We start from the raw sequence: 18595 nt of genomic DNA on the forward strand, positions 1-18595 counted from the left end.
GGGATACTTTTCCATTGCTTAGATACAAAATGCAGTCAATGACCACTTCTTCCAAAATTCATGGATACCTGTCTCAGTCAATGTTCACCACCAGCAAAACGCTGTGCAACTACAGCATTTTTTCAGATATTTAGATACTCTGTTCAAAACAGTTAACTTTCAGTTCAAAACCAGACACAATTTAGATCACTGTAGATGGAAAGATGCTGTATTTTCACAGACAAATGAAATTATATACTTGAAATAAGACAGATTTAGTTTTTTTACTAATATTCATAAATGTATTTAGTTTCCATCTTTGTTTTGTTTGTTTGCAGCCTTGCTGCCAACTATACTGCAGTACAGCATTTGTGTTGAAATGTACATGTGTGTAAAATATAGATGTAAGTATCACTGAAGACATTTTCCCACTATTACGGCTGCATATGAAATTCATGGGCCATCAACGAGACAAAGTGACCCAAAAAGAGAACTACAACAAAAATGTATCCAAAGTGACTTACAATATAATTTTTCATTGCCCAGGAATTGAACCCAGGTCAGCTACTTGTTAGCCAACAACACTAACCACTGTACCACTTATCACACCTGCCAATCTTGCCACACAAAACTGTTATCTACAAACTAACAGAAAAGTTTGTTCTTACAGTTTTTCCAATCATTTTTACTCGTCTCAATACCATGTACACATTCCCAAAACACTTAACACATTGAGCATACCAGTAGACTATGTGAACCAAACTGTGGATACTTGCCCCTATGCTTATATACAAATGCAGTCAATGACCACTTCTTCCGAAATTCATGGATACCTGTCTCAGTCAAGGTTCACTACCAGCAAAACGCTGTGCAACTACAGCATTTTTTGCCGATGTTTAGATACTCTATTCAAAACAGTTAACTTTCAGTTTAAAACCTAACTTACAGTAATTTAGATTACTGTACATGGAAAGATTCTGTATTTGGACAGACAAATTAAGGTATATGCTTGAAGAAGACAAAGTATTCTTATTTTAGCAGAAAGTTTAGTTAGATTATTTTGTTGTTTTGGCTTGCGGACTTCTTACTATCTCTACAGAAGGCAAACATAGATGTAGCTGTTCCTGAAGAGTTGTTTCCACTATTACAGTACTGCTCTATATGTAAGTCATAGGCTATCAGTGAAAGACAGTGATTGAAAAATGCAATTACAGTAAATGTACCCACTCAATAGTGATCTATTGTGAGAAGCAAACTAACATATGAACACTGTCTTCAGATAGTTAGCTTGGATTGACATATTTCCAAGATGCAATGCAAAGGAGAATGTTACCGTACATTTGAAGTTCAAACATGTCAAAGTTTGACACCAAATACAGAGGACAGAATGGATCAGCATTAGGGCTACAGTAGAATTCTAGTGGTATTACAGTACTTTGGTAGACTGTATCTTGTGTTGATGTATGTCAATATTGGAAATACTACAGTAAATACTTAGCATATTTATGCCTTTTTGTTGTCCTGTAGTAAGCCTATATAGTGCAGTAACACGTGCAATTTTAGCATATGCATTATGACACACATTGCAGCATTTTAGAATTGTTTGTTCACTGTAATATAACAATATTTACTGTAGTCCAAAGAAGTTTTTGCCTTTGTGTGTTTTTTCTCCTTTTTGCAATGCAAACCTACAGTAATCTATGCCAATCTAGAGGATACAGCAACATGTTATATATGCAATTGGCAATGCTTCAAGTGTTTAGTGTTTTTTAGGTCATTGTACTCTGAGAGAGAACATTTGCTAAAGTTACGGCATGACTCACTTTTGGGTGAAGTATGAAGTGTTTTGGTGGTTGTAGTGCATTTTGCACCAAAGGTTAACTGATATGCTGAGGTGTGTGTCTGTTAAGCCCACTGTGTGAAGAGTTTTGGAAAAAGTGTACATGGTATTGATACAAGTTTAAAAGTGATCGGAAAAAACTGTAATGTGTGTCCTCCAGGAGAACGTCCTAAAACTTCTTCGACCATGGAAAAATCTCTCAGTAGGTGAGGCCATGATTAAAATTGACGGCATGTTACTTTGGAAACAGTATATGCCTAAGAAACATGTCAGATGGGGTATTAAGATCTGGTGTCTCTATGACTCCCTGAAAGGATACTGTTTAGCATTCAATGTATAAATAGGCAACAAGGGGTGTGTGGCAGATGATATTTGGTTTGGGATAGAGGGTAGTAATGGATCTTATGTCAGACAACCTATACAAACACCACCACTTGTATGCGGACAACTTTTGTCCTTCAATTCCTTTAGTGAGAAACCTACTCTGTCCTACTGAAGCTTCCCTACGCTCATCAGGCCTCTCGCTGTTCCTCTCCCCCATGTCCTCACTCCTCTCTGCTGCCACAGCACCCTCACTCACTTCTCTACTCTCAGATGAGCTGGAACACCCGACATCCTGACGCATAAAAGAAAAAACTATCCCATTATTGTAAGCCATCACAGTGGAAGCCATTAGTGTTTCCTCCATTTTTCTGTCAATTGTTTTCTGTCACATCATCGGCTCAATATCCCAGTGTGAACTACATACGGACTAGCTACTGCACATCTACTATACATTTTATGTAGTATTGATGTCCTATACTATGGTCCTATATGAGCACTGATTTCATTGTGATTGGCTTTCTACAGCTTAAAAGCTGTACCAGCTTAAAATTTAACATCACAACATATTACTAGCTGGTTGTCGAATAATCTGCTGAATGCCTTTCCAATATGAGGTTTTAAATATATTATAAATGGTTATCTTGCTATTGATGTCTTTAGCTACTGTTGTTACTATGAGCTTACAGCTCAAAAAAGAATGGAGGTTTGAATAACTAGTAGAGACGAACAAAAAATAATTAGAAGTGAGAATAAAAAAAGTGACCCATTTTCACAGTTTTCTTTTTTACTATACATGTTATTTATCTAAATCTGATCAGTTTAGTAAGTAATGAGGCTGATGCAGTCACTAGCTAGCTATCAACCAACTCCTGACTGGCTCGAACTCCTCGTTACCTCAGTCAATGTAGATAGCTAGCAAAATAGCTGGAAAACTTGTCATGAAAATTGAGATGACGATCCAAATTTTAGAATACATTTTCTTTGACAAACAGAAAACACAGCCGATTACCCATGTCGTCGTTATTTGTGCACAAAATAGCTCTCACCCACAGACGCAGATGCTTGCTTCGTAGGTTGCGAAAGTCACCAATTGACCGTCATTTCCACAAGTGAGGTAACGTGAAAATTAGCTTATTTGAACGTCCCTCAAAGATCAATAATTAAATCTTACATATCTTGGCAAATAAAAGTGTCATGGGTTTACAATCCATTCAAATTTCATTGATCTAGCTATGTCTTATCAATTTGGAGAACGATGAGGCTGGTGCTAGTTGTAAACCAACACTTCTCAGTGACCACCATACGAAGACGTTACTAAAGAGTTAGCTAGTCAGAAAAAAACAGGAGGATACTAATATTACTATTTTTAATACGTTTTTTAATTTTGATTTTTCAAACATGGTCGTCACTGTCATACAAACGTGATGAGTCGTCGTCTTTGGTGCACAAAAATACGGTCTCATCCAGTGAGAACAGATGCAGACATCTCTGATTGCTAGCCTTTACTGCAAGAGACACTGTAATCCTCAGGCCGGCTGTCAGTAGCGAAGTTTAGTTAACAAATACTTCAGAAAAGTCAATGACAGCATACCCAGTTTCCGGTTTCAAAATAAAAGTAAGATGTTCATGTATCCACTAGCGGAGTATTATTTCATGAATTAATGCTGTAGTATAAAAACTGTGTCTTTAAAAGTTACGGCCGGCCGCGGCCGCTATGGGGAAATTCTAACATGCCGTTGGCGGCCGCTATGGGGATTAGAGGGTTAATGATATGGCACAGATTTGACAAGTCTACAGAAAATGGACTTTACACATCAGTACAGTGATGTAGGCAAGGTAAGATGAACACTGGTAAACACTGGTACTTTTACAAGAAAATTGTTTGTGAGTTATTCCACGGTTATGTTGTCATGGTTTTCGTAAGCTTAACTGCAGTCCTTAAACATTTATTTCCTATTTTTTTCTATCATATTTTTGAAATGTAATTTAATCTTAATTTAAAATACTTGATTTCCCATATATCTAACATCATCCATTTAAAGGAGCTGAAGGGATGGGGAAAAAAGCAGCAGAAGCTCCGGAATTAACCACACTGAATTACCAGGTGGAAGGAGAAATGATAAGGGATACTGTTAAAGACTGCCACATTAGCAAAGTCAGGTAATCACTGCTAAAACTACTAAATCTACTTAAACACGCAGTACCATTATTAAATGAGACAAAGTAATGAACAAGTCATTCATTTCAGGATACGTCTCACAATCATTTAAAATAGCCGTGATCAAACCATCTCTCAAAAGACCTAACCTTGATCCAGATTATAGGCCTAGACCAGTGGTTCTCAAAGTGGGGGGCGTTCTTCCAGGGGGACACAATGTCACAGACGGGAAAAAAGAAAACGACCGCCGACCTGTCACTTGTTAGTGAAAGCTCCCTCAGTGGCAAAATGCAAGGGGCTGGACTGGCACAAACAAATCAAATACTGTTTCGTTCCTGATCCACCAATCAAAACTAATAGACTACATTAAAATCAGTCCTTACTATGCACTGCAGCTGGACGAATCCACTGACATCGCTGGACAGGCCCAGCTTCTCACCTACACCAGGTATATGCGGGAAAAGGAGATTGAGAAGGACATCCTGTTTTGCCGGCCTCTACAGACCCGTACAACAGGGGAGGCAATCTGTAATGTCCTTGACTCGTTCATCCAAGACAGTGGGTTGTAGTGCGGTCGATGACAGGGCGTGAGCGTGGCCTAGTAGCTCGCTTCCAGCAAGTTGCTCCACTTGTGCAATGGACACACTGCATGGTCCATCGCGAGGCACTTGCTGCTAAGAAAATGCCACCGCTCTTCGAGTCGGTGCTTCACCAGGCCGTGAAAATAACCATATTAAAGCTCGTCCACTAAACTCCTGTTTGTTTGGGGTCGTCTGCCAGGAGATGGGGTCAGGGCACGAACAGCTGTTGCTGCACACTGAAGTTCGCTGGCTCTCCAGGGGCGGGTGTTACAGCGGCTGTATGAGCTGCGAGAGGAGGTAAAGTAGTTTTTGACTGAAAACCAAACAGATCTGGTGAAGCACCTGGATGATACCATGTGGCTTGCCTCTCTCTCCTATTTGGTGGATATTTTTGACCAGCTGAATGGCCTAAACCTGTCTTTGCAAGACTGCAAATCGTTTTGCTCCTCGCTGATAGAGTGAATGCCTTCACGCAAAAACTTGCTCTCTGGCATGGCCGCATCAGTTCTGGGAACTATGTCATGTTTTCCAGCCTTGCAGACTTCATTGCCGATGCACGTGGCACTTATTTCTCCTCTCTCCTCCAATCAGCTGCTGATCACCTTTCAGCGCTGAGGAATCAGTTTGGGTCCTACTTCAAAGAGGACTACCATTCATTCGCCTGAGTTCGGGATCCATTTCTTTGCTCAGCAGACGAGCTGTCAATAGACATGCGAGAGCAGCTTATTGATCTGAAGAGTGACAGTAGACTGAAGCATCTGTTTACCACCTCCCCTCTTTCGTCATTCTGGGTAGCAGTGATGCCGGAATACCCTCAGTTCTGCGACATAGCCTTTAAAATTCTCGTTGAAGTATTTGTGCGAGGCAGGCTTTTCTAAACTGATATTATGATAATAATAATAGGTAAATTATCATTAATTATATTAATTTAATGATGGTGATAATAATGATGATTATTATAATAAGAAAGCATGCAGGCTCACATAGCTGCTAATAATAAAACGCTTACTAATAGGCCGACTACTACTGATAATAATAATAATAATATTAACAATAACAATAACAATAATAATAATTAGTAAAATAGTAATAATAATTGTCTGTATGGGTCTAAAAATAACAATAGCCTAACCTTGACCAAAGGTATGACCATAGGCCTATCAATAACAATATGCTATCTATCTATCTATCTATCTATCTATCTATCTATCTATGAGGGCCGTGGCCCTTGGTCTAGACTATCTTTGCTGTGGAATGGTGCTGTAGTCTCTCCACCTGATCTACTTGTAGAAACCCTCAGCTTACATGTACCTCCCTGTCATACACTTATTCTAAAACTGATTGTTCCCATCCTTGATTTTGATTGGCTAAATCGCGTTCCATGCCGTTGTAAAATCCAGCATTACCTTTCAAGTTGTCCTCATAACATTCTATGATAACATTCCATATTACTGCGCATGGAATATTTCAAAGCAAGAAAGACGTTACAAAACTGACGCTGGCCTAGAGGGGAGAGACATTATGGCAGTGACGGGACATAGGTGCGAGTCGTCACTGAAATTGTACTGGCGTCCAAATTACAGCGAGAGAAAGGAGTGCATCAACATCCTCTGGGACACTGAAGCGACAACATCAAGATACCCCTGTCGCTGCACCAGTAAAGAGGAGCCCGTTTGAAAACTATTTCAACAATTGCACTATTAATGGCGATATACAAATGAATGTGAATAAATAAGCACCCCTTTTTTGTCGGTATCGCAAGTGTTCCATCTCGCTGTTGCCAGTGTTGTGCATGAACGCGCGTTCATTGAACACGTTCATTTTTATGAGAACGATGAACTGAACGCAACTTCATGACAAATAATGAATTTGAACGGTGAACACGTTCATATTATCTGAGGTCCAGCGCCACTGAGGTCTAGCTAAAACATTACGGAATGTTTTCCTTCTACTGAGGAAAGACGCTGTCTAAATCGAATGCTTGTACCATGTCGTTGCTCAGTACCTGTTAAAAAGGCCATAGTAATTATTTGTTAAATTGCCCAAACAGACCATGTTTTGGTAAATAACCATATTTGGTAATTGCGTTGGTCATGTGACTCCACTTCTCACGGTGCAATGTTTTGATATCGCTTCACAGCATATTTAGATAGAGTAGCAGATAACTTCGGGCATATTTTCACATAATTGAACGTTGCACTTTGTTGAAGTTGTGTGCGTCCATGTATACGTGAGTTTGACTGTGTAGCCTACCTTGTCATTATGTGTTTGTTATAGTTTAGCTTTCTCATAATTGTTACGAGCACTGTCACTTAATTGATCTAGCATGATGCACTGTTCGTGAACTCGCTTAGCATCAGCTGCTAATGTACAAATACGAGTGTTACAGGGTTTACCTATGCTAACTTTCATTTACTGTACATGCCCTTGTTGATCTGAGATTAAGCCAGTAGCATGTCATTGCTGAAGAGGTTAAATTATTACCTTTAGTTCCCTGTATAATTCATTATTTAAATGGTACTACAGGGCTGTGTATTAATGTATATTTTCTGTTTGTACTTTACTTTCACTCACACACACACACACACACACTCACACACACACACACACACATATACAAACATAAACCCACCTACGTGTTTTGCGCTGATTTTAGAACTTTATAACAGGTAAGGGGGTTTTAGGCACTTTTTTAGAATTTTAGAACAGGTAAGGGGGTTTTAGGCACTCCGCTTCGCGTCGTGCCTAACAACTCCCCTTACCTGTTCTAAAATCAGCGCAAAACACGGCCTCTTGGGGCTTATTGCTTAATTCTACCCCACTTTGCTAGCATTTTCCTGCAATGTAAAATATTGCGACCATTGACTTAGTTTTCTGTTCCATTGCTCTACTTACCCTTGTAATAGTAACCTTACAAGCACACTGTATACCCACTAAGCTGTTCTAGAATAGAATGCTCTCTCCCCACCTTATCCTCTATCAATTTAGTATACAGTGTTATGCAAAAGTTTGGGCACACCTGATAATTATCATTATTTCAGATTATAATCTGCTGGTCTTTCAAAGCAGCAATTTAATTTGGACATAATTTACACCTTATGTGAAAAGTAACATTTCAGATCTGTAATAACTATGTATTGAATTGACAGAAACAATGCAGTGTGCATCATAACAATAACAGATATGTGCAAAAATGTGGGAACCCCAGTGGAATTATCACAACAATATTTGGTAGAGCTTCTCTTTGCTAAAATAACAGCCTGTAGTAACTTCTTATAGCCACTGAGCCACTGATTCAAGTCACAGAATTCTGGATGCAGGTATTGTGGACTATTCCTCCTTAAAAATGTCTCCAGTTCAGTCAGGTTTGATAGCTGCATTGCATGGACAGCCCACTTCAGATCATTACATACATTTTCAATGATATTCAAGTCTGGGGACTGGGATTGCCATTCTAGAACTTTTTATCTGTGCCTCTGCATGAATTCCTTTGCAGATTTTGAACAATGCTTTGGATCATTGTCCTGCTGAAATGACCAACCCTGGCGTAACTTCAGCTTCCTGACTGAGTCTTGAACTTTTTTCCCAGGAATCTGCTGATACTGGGTGGAATCCATGCAACCCTCAACTTTGACAAGTTTTCCAGTACCTGTGCTAGTCATACAGCCCCATAGCATGACATTCCGTCCACCCAATTTTTACAGTAGGCAGCATGTTCTTTTTCAGTGATGCAAATTACCTATGATTGTGACCAAATGACTTTCTTAGTTTCATCTGTCCACAGCACTTTATTCCAAAATTATTCTTGCTTGTCCAGATAATCCTTTACAAACCTCAAGCAACTCTGCTTCTGGTGAGTATACAGAAAATGCTTTTTATGCATTACCCTTCCATTGGGCTGTCCTTGTGCAAAGTTTGCTGGACTGTGGAACGATGTACAATGACACCATCAGCAGCAAGATGTTCTTTAGAGGTGATCTGTGGTTTGTCTGTGACTATTCTAATCATTCTTCATCTTTGTCTTTCAGATAATTTTCTTGGCCTACCACTTCAAGAATACTTTGTGCGGAAGCGCTGGGATGCATCCTCAGTGATATATTCTGGGGTCATTGGGTGTTTCGGGTCTATTCGAACATCAGACACCCTCCCCCAGGCGACCCAGCCAGGGGTGATCAGTCCCCGGCTTGCATCCCAGCAGCAGTTGACCACTGGGCCTCCCTTTTCAGCCAGAGCCACCTAGTGGCTCTCTCTGTGGCATCAATGGTTGATTTGATGGCCCTCTTCTTACACAACCCCAAGATACCTAGCTTAGTCAGAACTCTGCAGAGGGACCGGCCTGCAAAGCCCCGACATCCTGCCTCAATAGGCTCACAGCGAGTGATCCAGCCATGCCTCCTGCACTCCTCTGTCAACTCCTGGTACTTGGCACATTTACGCTCTTGAGCTTCATTCATGCGCTCTTCCCAGGGTACAGTGAGTTCCATCATGATCACCTGTTCGAAAAGATGACCATGTCTGGATGCAGTCTTGTCAAGGCGATGTGCTCTGGAAAGCACAGCTGCTTGTCCAGATCTACTTTCAGCTGCCAGTCAGCTGCTGAGGCAAGGAGGTCAGTCATTGATCTTGACTGTGGGGTGCGTTTCTCTCCAGCCTTGACAAAGGTCCAGGACTTTGGACAATGTTGTTTGCGGGTCGTTATAGCCGAAGCTACTATCTCCGCAACTGCTTTGAACACTTGATCATGCCGCCAGCGGTAGCGACCATTTGCAAGTGCCTTTGGGCAGCTGCTGAGGATATGTTCGAGGGATCCTCTTCCAGAGGACAGACCGCAAGATGGTCTTTCGATCTTGCCCCAAATGTGGAGATTTGCCAGGCTTGGTAAGCCGTCATGGACCATCTGGATCAGGAAACGGACTCTGTAGTAGTCTGCTCGCAGGATGTTATCCCAGGTGACCCTTCGCTGCTGTACAGATTCCCACTTTGTCCATGCCCCTTGCTGTCTTAGACTCACCATCCTGCTTGCTCTTTCTTCTTCCACGCCTGCTCGAACCTCCTCCTTGAGAAGAACACGCCTGTCTTTGCCAATGGCTTTGCGAACTTGTATACTGGGGAAGTAACCGAGACCAGCACAGCCTCTGGCTACATTCCCCACAAGCTCCCTCTGCCTCAACCAGGACTCCGCCACCTCAAGTGCCTCGCTTGCTTTCCATTTCCTGCCCGTTCTGACCTCGATTCCCGCTGCTGACAGCTTTGGGTCCCTCGAGTCTCTGTAAAGGAGTGCCTCCCTTGTCCACTACACCATGAACCACCTTTTAGACCGCTGAAAGGGAGTTGCAGGGTGTTACTGCTTCCATACAGTGCTGTGCTGCTGAGGTTGCGTGGAAGGCCAAGCCACCTGATTCTCCTCTCCATTGACTCTACTGCCGTCATCAGGACCTGATAGACCAGCAGCGGCCACAGGATCCTGGGCAGGACGGCATGTTGGTAAATCCAGGCCCTGAATCTCCCTGGTAGACCTGACTTGTCTACCTTTCTGAGCTACTCCTCAAGGTCGTTGATGGTCTTTTTTGATGGAATTGGCATCCTTGAGGCTGGCATATCCTTGAGGCTGGCATCAAAGACCTTTCCCCAACTCTTCATCGGTTGCTCAGGAATAGATGGGATGGTATCGCCAGCTAGTGTGAAACGAAACCTGTCCACTACACGCCCCTTCTTCAGCACCAATGACCTAGACTTGCTTGGTTTGAAATTCATCCTTGCCCATGCAATGAGCTTTTCTAGGTTTTAGAGGATCCATCTGGTTCCTGGCACTGAAGATGTGGTGACCTGATTGGAGGTTGTCTCGCGCCAGATTTTGTCTTTGGGCCTCGCCAGTTCGATGTTGTAGACCCAGACGTAACTCTCATCCTAAAATTTTTTTTTAAGGATAAGGTCTCTGATGTTACTGGGTACATGGTGTTTTTGCAGGACAATTTCCACTAAGCTGTGTGGTATGGACCCTTAGGCATTGGTCAGGTCCAACCACAGAACAGCCAGATCTCCCTTTGACTCCCGGGCTTCACGGATGAGCTGAGCGACGACACGTGTATGTTCCAAGCTGCCGGGGACCCCAGGAATCCCGCCCGTATCAACATACTCGTTCTGGAGGATGAACTCTGTCAGGCATCGAGACAAAATGCTAAAGAAGATCTTGCCTTCGACGCTAAGCAGCGAGATGGTGTGGAACTGTTTGATGGTCTTTGAGTTTTCCTCCATAGGAATTTTTCTGCAAGATGTTCCTTAGTTCGGCGAGAGGCTCTTTCTGATCTTCCCTTGCACTCTTGTGTTGTTTTTTAAGTGTTCGAAGCTCATGACGCAGTTGTTGAATCTGGGCGGCTCTACAGTTCTTGGTGTAGGGCAGGGGTTTTCAACCGGGGGTCCGCGGCCCCCTGGTGGTCCGCGACAGCATTGCAGGGGGTCCGCGACATGATGAGCCTATGTTTATCAGTTCACCATTGATTTTTTTTTTTTTTTATAAATTCGCTTTGATATTTCAACACATTTCCAGATTAATCTTGAATATCGTGAAAAATAAAACAAGCTGATAATAATATAAAGGAGATTCACGCTGACAGAATGTAGCCTTGCACCTATCCAGCCTATGGTAGCCTGTGCTTTGCTAATGTTAATGCATTGTGTCCCTAACGTCACGCCATACGCATATTATTCATAATGTACAGTCTTGCGCGCAAAGTTGACAAGCATCTGCATAGCCTACGTGTACTTTTGAAGTTTAGTCGAAAAAGTAATACTTTTGGTGAAGGACTAAAGTTATCTACTGTCCTTAGCTAACATTTCGTTCTAACGTTGAGTTAGCTGGTCAGAAGCGCCAATGGATCGGTTTTTAATGAGGAGAGTGACAGAGGGACAGGCTGCCACGACAGAGGGACAGGCTTCCAACAAAGCTACACGTTCACAGGATACAGGGAAACAAAGTCAAAAAAGAAAAAGAAAACACAATGAGGAATACATCAAATACGGATTTACAGTGACGACAGATAGGAGGTACCAATGTGTTTTGTGTGTTCAACATTACTGTCAACTGAAGCCATAAAGCCGCCGAAACTATTGCGGCATATGGAGACGCATCACGTTTTCTTGAATGACAAGCCTATTGAGTACATGCAACAGATGTTGCGTGATTTTCATATGACTTAAGTTCTGGACGTTGCCAGACAGAATTTCCAGAGCTTGCTGCAAAAGCAATGAGGTGTCTTTTGCCCTTTCAAATACCTGTGTGGGAGCGTTTTTTCTACACTGGCGTACTTGAAGAATAAGTACAGGGCAAAGCTTGAACCAGACAATGATATGAGACTGTCGCTATCTACCATTTCGCCACGAATAGACTGACAGTGTGGACTTCACCATGCCCAGATATTACACTGACCGGTCTCCCCTCTCTCCACGCACGCACGCACACAAACACACACCCGCACGCACGCGCGCGTGGGAAGGCACATCAGTGGGCCGTGGATTACTTTCTAGTCAGAATGGTGGTCCCTGGGACAAAACCAGTTGAAAACCCCTGGTGTAGGGGGCTCTAGGTTTTCCCTTTTCATCATAGCCAAACTGCTCTGCAGTGTAGCTCATCATGATGGATGTCATGCTATGTGGCCGGCTGTCAATATCACCCTTGGATATGGTCTGCATGATGTTGCACACGTCCTTGTCAAACTGCCACCACTCGGTCGGTTTGTTTGCCAGGGGCCATCTAATCTTCCCTTTCTGGGATGCTGTGCAGAGTCTTGGGGGCTGTAAGGTGTGAAGGTTCTGGGCTCTATGGGGTGATTTCTGGCCTCCTGCGTCTCACCAGGGCTGGTGCCTGTGCGCTGCTCTTCCAGCCCCCTCTCTCTGCATTTCATCCTGGCCATATGGATTTTTAGGCCACACTCTTTCTTGCAAAGCTTGCCGCAGGTGCATTTAACAGTGTTTATCGTTGTCGGTTGGCCGTTAGCCTTTGTCGTTGCCGTTGAATCCGTCCTGTTTGGGATCTCATCCTCCCCCCCTCTCGGGGTTCCCCTGATCCCACATCTTTCCTTCACAAGGACTGTTCCTGTGGCTTTCCATTTTCTTACTACATTTCGGGCTGTGGAGATAGACACCACAAACCTTTTTGATAACTTTTTAAATCCCTCTCCTAATTCATATTGTCGAATCATCTTAGTTTTTAGGTCATTAGAGAGTTATTTTGAGGTTCCCATTTTGCTACTTTTCAACAGAGAATGAAGGAAAAGCACACCTAGTAATTAGCTACAGTATGTTAAATGACCTTTTTCATGATTGGTTGCAACTTTATTTGCAGTTTAAGGTTCAATCAGCTAATCAAAAGAATTTTGTGTTCCAATTAATCAGCATTAGGTGACTACAGTTATTAAAATCAGCACACTTAAAAGTGTGCCCACATTTTTGCACAACCTTTTTTTCACATTCGATTTAATTTCATACAACTCAATACTGCTACATCAAGATTTTTTGTCTGAAAAACACCCCTGTATCCAGCTTTCTCTAGGAAATGAATGACATATTGCTAAGATGTTTTCATAGCAATATGAAAGAGACGTACCCGAACTTGCATAAAAGGTGCCCAAGAGAGGTGCCTAAACTTGCATAAAACTGTTTATCATGTATATATATGTTACGTTTGTATTTATTGTGTACATTTACCACATGAATGCTGTGTAGGCTAGCATGCTTATCCTGATAGTTGTATGATTTAATCAGCCATGTTCCTGATTGATTCCCCTCCCCTTCTACCCCCCCCACCCCCCCTTCATTTTCTATCTCTACCCAGGTGGCTTCAAGAAAGGTGGGCCCCACCTTATGTGCCGTGGTTCTACTTGAGGTTTATTCCTGATTAACAGGGAGATTTTCCTTGCCCCTGTTGCCATGTGCATGTGTTTGCTCTAAGGGGGTTCAGGCCCTGGGCTCTGGAAAGCGCCTTCAGACAATTTTACTGTTTTGGTGCAATATAAATAAAATGGACAGCAAGAGGACAATGAGGAGCAATTAGTTGAATTTGACAAAACATGTATGGGATTAGAAGCATGTTTCCATTGATTCTGAGCTTTACCCACATGTGAAATGATCAACTGTTGATGTTACACAGGAACGCTCCCAATGATCTAAGGCCTCAGCTAATACATGATTATCATGCAGCCTCAGAGGGGTGCCTAAATAGTTTCATACAACTGTAAGGCTCAGACACACAGCATGATGTTAATATAATGAAGTCTACAAACCTTAAGGTTTGCAGTTTACAGTGGGGACTGGTTAGTCCTGCAGAAAGAATCTGAACTCCAAAATCTCCTAGGGCATTGCAACTCAGATCCAGCTGTATCAATGAGCTAGCAGACTGCAGAGATCTCTTCACTGTTTCACAGGACATCTTGTTTAGTTTACACCCATCAAGTCTGTTAGATAGAAAGACAGGTTTTTTGTAAACCTACAATATACACACAAAAATAGATTTACACGATCAAACCACAGCTATCTTTTACAAAGACAAACACAACCATATTAAGCTGTTAAATATTGAAAGATAGCATTTATGTTTGTAGGGGTGTAGTTCAACATGATTACAGTTTCATTGTACTCAAGCTCACATTAGCTAAAATAGAATTTAAGAGCATGTAATTCAAAATGGAGTAACATAAACTCACTTTGCTGTTCTGAAGCTCCTCAGGGCTGGAATCATTCTCCTGCGTCCCTCATCTGAAGTGTTGTATGTCTTCAGGTCAAACTCATCCAGCACCTCTTCAGACATCAGAAGCATGTGGGCCAGTGCTGAACAGTGAGCAGGAGACAATTTCTCTCCAAAGTCTTTTGGTGATTTCAGGTAACGCTGTATTTCTTCATGAATGGAATGATCATTTACTTCAGATAAGCACTGCAAAAGACTGATGCATCTTTCAGGGGAGAGATCCTCTTTATTGATCTCCTTAATGTACTGACACATTTCCTTAATGCTTTTTGAACTGATAGTTATGTCTTTCAGTAGACCTTGTAGGAGTCTCTGATTGCTCTCCAGAGAGATTCCCATAAGGAAGCGAAGGAAAAGATCCAAGTGTCCATTCCTGCTTTCCAAAACTTTGGTTACTGCCAACTTCAGTAACTCTTCTAAGGACATGAGTGTCCCAATCGACTTCATCAGACAACTGCATGCAATAAAGACATGAAGTGCTGCCAGAAACTCCTGGATGCTTAGATGCACAAAGCAGTAGACCTTCCTCTGGTGAAACACAGACTCTTCCCTGAAGATCTCAGAGAACATGCCAGAGTACACTGAAGCTTCACTGACATCAATATCACACTCTTTCAGGTCTTCCTCATAAAACATGAGATTGCCTTTTTCCAGATGGATGAAAGCCAGTTTTGCCAGCTTCAGTATGATTTCCTTTTGTGATTCCTGGAGTTGTTCTTGATTTGTCTGTATTCCACTTTGATACTTCTGATTCTTTCTGGTTGTCTGGATGAGCAGAAAATGTATGAACATCTCAGTCAGAGTTTTGGGTATTTCCTGGGTGTTGTCCTGTTCCAACATCTGCTGAAGTACCGTGGCTGCAATCCAACAGAAGACTGGAATGTGGCACATGATGTGGAGAATCCTGAATGCCTTAATGTGTGAGATGATTCTTTCGGCCTGACTCTCATCACTAATTCTCTTCCTGAAGAACTCTTCCTTCTGAGGGTCATTGAACCCGCGTACTTCTGTCACCTGATCGATGCACTGAGCCGGAATTTGACCTGCTGCTGCTGGTCGTGAGGTTATCCAGATCTGCGCAGAGTGAAGCAGAGTTCCCTGAATGAGGCTCGTCATCAAAACATGCACTGATGATGTTTGTTTTAAATCAGATATCATGTTCTGTTGGAAATTTAGAGGTAATCGACTCTCATCCAAACCGTCAAAGATGAACACAACCTGACAGTCTTTGTATTCTTCACCATCCTTCAGCTCTTTCAGTTCAGGATGGAAGTCAAGCAGGAACTTTTGAAGACTGTATTGATCATCCCTGACCAAATTCAGCTCACGGAAAGGAAGGGGAAACATAAAGTGTACATCCTGATTAGCTACCCCATCTATCCAATCAAGAATGAACTTCTGCACTGAGACTGTTTTTCCAATGCCAGCAACACCTTTGGTCATCACAGTTCTGATGTGCTTCTTCTGTCCAGGTAAGGGCTTGAATATATCATTGCATTTGATTGGTGTGTCTTCTGTGGTTTGTGCTCTGGATGCTGACTCTACCTGCCAAACCTCATGTTCCTTATTCACCCCTTCACTCTCTCCCTCTGTGATGTAGAGTTCTGTGTAGATCTTATTAAGGAGTGTCTCAGCTCCTGGTTTGATGATGCCTTCAGATATGTTCTCAAACCTCCTCTTCAGACTGGCTTTATGCTTCTCTATAACTCTCCTCAGGACTTCATCAGCTGTTTAACATGAACAAAAATGAACAAAGAAATCTATTGGTATCATATCTATGATGAATCACAATATTGATTTTCATTTGTGATTGCTTTAACCATATTATCATTGACATTCCAGACACAAATATCCATTTGCTTTTCACTACTGTTGCTCCTTACACATTAAAACTGGAATTTCTGCTCTGCTCTAGAGCTACACTCTAAAACCCTGTCTGATAATCTAGAGCAGGGGTGGGGAATCTCTCTCCTACCGAGAGCCATGTGAGTATTTACAAAGTAATTTGTAGTCCTACACGACTAAACCTAGCCTACTTTAAAACATTAGTTATAGTAATGATGTTATAGTAATACATAAAATTTGGTCAAATTACAATAATGCAGAAGTTCCCAACCCCTGCTCTAGACCAGGGGTCTCAAACTCAAATTACCCGAGGGCCGAATTAGCCTGCAGTCTGGTCAGTGGGGGCCGGATGCATTTTTGGGTCACTTTGTCTCATTGACAGCCCATGACTTACATATACAGCAGTAATAGTGCAGTAACAAAGCAGAAAAAGGAATAGGTTTCAGCAAAAATCTGAATGATTTTATTTTATAAAAGACTTGTATTTACAATAAATATAGTAAAAATGATTGGAAAAAAACAGTGACACAAAAACTAAAAAACATGCAACTGTTCAGGAAAAAACTCCAACTGTTCAACTATATACAGTCATTCTTGTCTTTTCTTGCCTAATGCTTGCTGCCAGACACCTGATAGCGCTTCTCAGACAGCTGAGCCACATTTGCACTGGCAGTTGAAACCCTCAGCATGGTTTGAAGATGGACATCACTCAGCCTGGACCTGTACTTTGATTTGTTAATGTCCATGGCAGAAAACAGTTTCTCACAGACATATGTGCTTCCAAAAAGGCACACGGTCCGCTTGAATACCTCAGAAAGCTCTGTGAAGGTTGGGGGTAATTCTCTCAAAAAATTTCCAAGCTTGTCTGTTTTCTCATCTGCCACTCTGAACTTGGCTTTGAGCTCAGAGCTGCACTATAAGTCAATGAGTTCCATTTGTAGCACACTGGGGATATTTTGCACATTGCAAGGAGAAGAGATCTGCAAACATTTGGAATGTGGCACTGTGTGTTTGAAGTCTGCAAACCGCTGTTCAAATTTCTGCTGTAGCTTCTCAATGGCATCAACATGTTTCTCACCACTGAATGCTATACCATCCTCCACAATGCACCTGCATGCTGGAAAATGGTGGAGTTTCTTCTCAGACAGGTGGGCTTTCCATAGCATCGGTTTTATGGAGAATGCTTTGACATTTTCAAAAGCTGCAGTAACAAGCTGTCCTGGGCCCTGCAGCTTTAGATTGAGTGCGTTCAGCTCCTGCGTGATGTCAACAAGGAAAGCTGGATCCATCAGCCAGCTGGGATCACCAAGCTCAGGAAGATCCATCCTGTCCTGCTCCATGAAAGTTTTCACCTCTCTTCTCAGCTCAAAAAACCTTTTCAGGACATTCCCCCAGCTGAGCCAACGTACCTCTGTGAAGTACAGAACATCGCCATGCGGTGCATCTATTTCCTCCAAAAAGGCACGGAACTGGCGGTACTGTAAGCCCCTGGATCTGATGTAATTCATGCATTTGCCAATGACAAACATCACATTCTCAAACTTCATGGATTTGCTGCACAGTATCTGTTGATGGATACTGCAGCGCTACCGGTCCGTTTGTCCTCCCGATTATTGATGGTGCGATGGACTTCTCAACAAAAGATGGCGGTATCTTGTCAGCTGATGCTCAGAGAATGGTTTACCTGACTGTACTGTACTATGCGTTAGCATTTATACAATCCAGTCAGGTAGAATACAGGTGCGGGGGGTGAGACCACACCCCACACAGGTAATGGCAGGAAGGGGAAACAGTGGGGTGTCAATGTGTGACTGTGTGTGACAAGTATATGATTAGTGTCACAACCTCTGCTGCACACTCCTCTGTTCCTGTTCCTGCTCTTGCTCCATATGCTACTCCAGTTCGTTCATCCTCTCCTGTGTTTTAGTATTTCCCTCAGTTCTTAGTTTTCCCTCCATGTTTGGTTCTCACCTGTAGCCAATGTGTTAATTGAATTTTGTTCTCACCTGTAGCCAATGTGATAATTGAGTTTAGTTCTCACCTGTAGCCTATGTGTTAATTAAGTTTAGTTCTCACCTGTAGCCAATGTATTCACTGAGCTCCTATGTAAGCTTTGGGCTTTTTCCTTT

The 18595-nt window shown here is 42.2% G+C and overlaps 1 protein-coding gene across 1 annotated transcript in view; it reads right to left on the reverse strand.

Moving 5' to 3' along the window:
• Window positions 1–18595, reverse strand: part of LOC122129285 (NACHT, LRR and PYD domains-containing protein 3-like) — a 109955-nt gene that overhangs the window by 19384 nt on the left and 71976 nt on the right. Inside the window, exon 2 of the mRNA XM_042704298.1 lies at window positions 14581–16348. Within this exon, the coding sequence (XP_042560232.1) occupies window positions 14581–16348 (1768 nt within the window). The remainder of the gene's footprint in view (window positions 1–14580; window positions 16349–18595) is intronic.

The sequence above is a fragment of the Clupea harengus genome, unplaced genomic scaffold (assembly GCF_900700415.2).
Source record: "Clupea harengus unplaced genomic scaffold, Ch_v2.0.2, whole genome shotgun sequence".
Taxonomy (NCBI): domain Eukaryota; kingdom Metazoa; phylum Chordata; class Actinopteri; order Clupeiformes; family Clupeidae; genus Clupea; species Clupea harengus.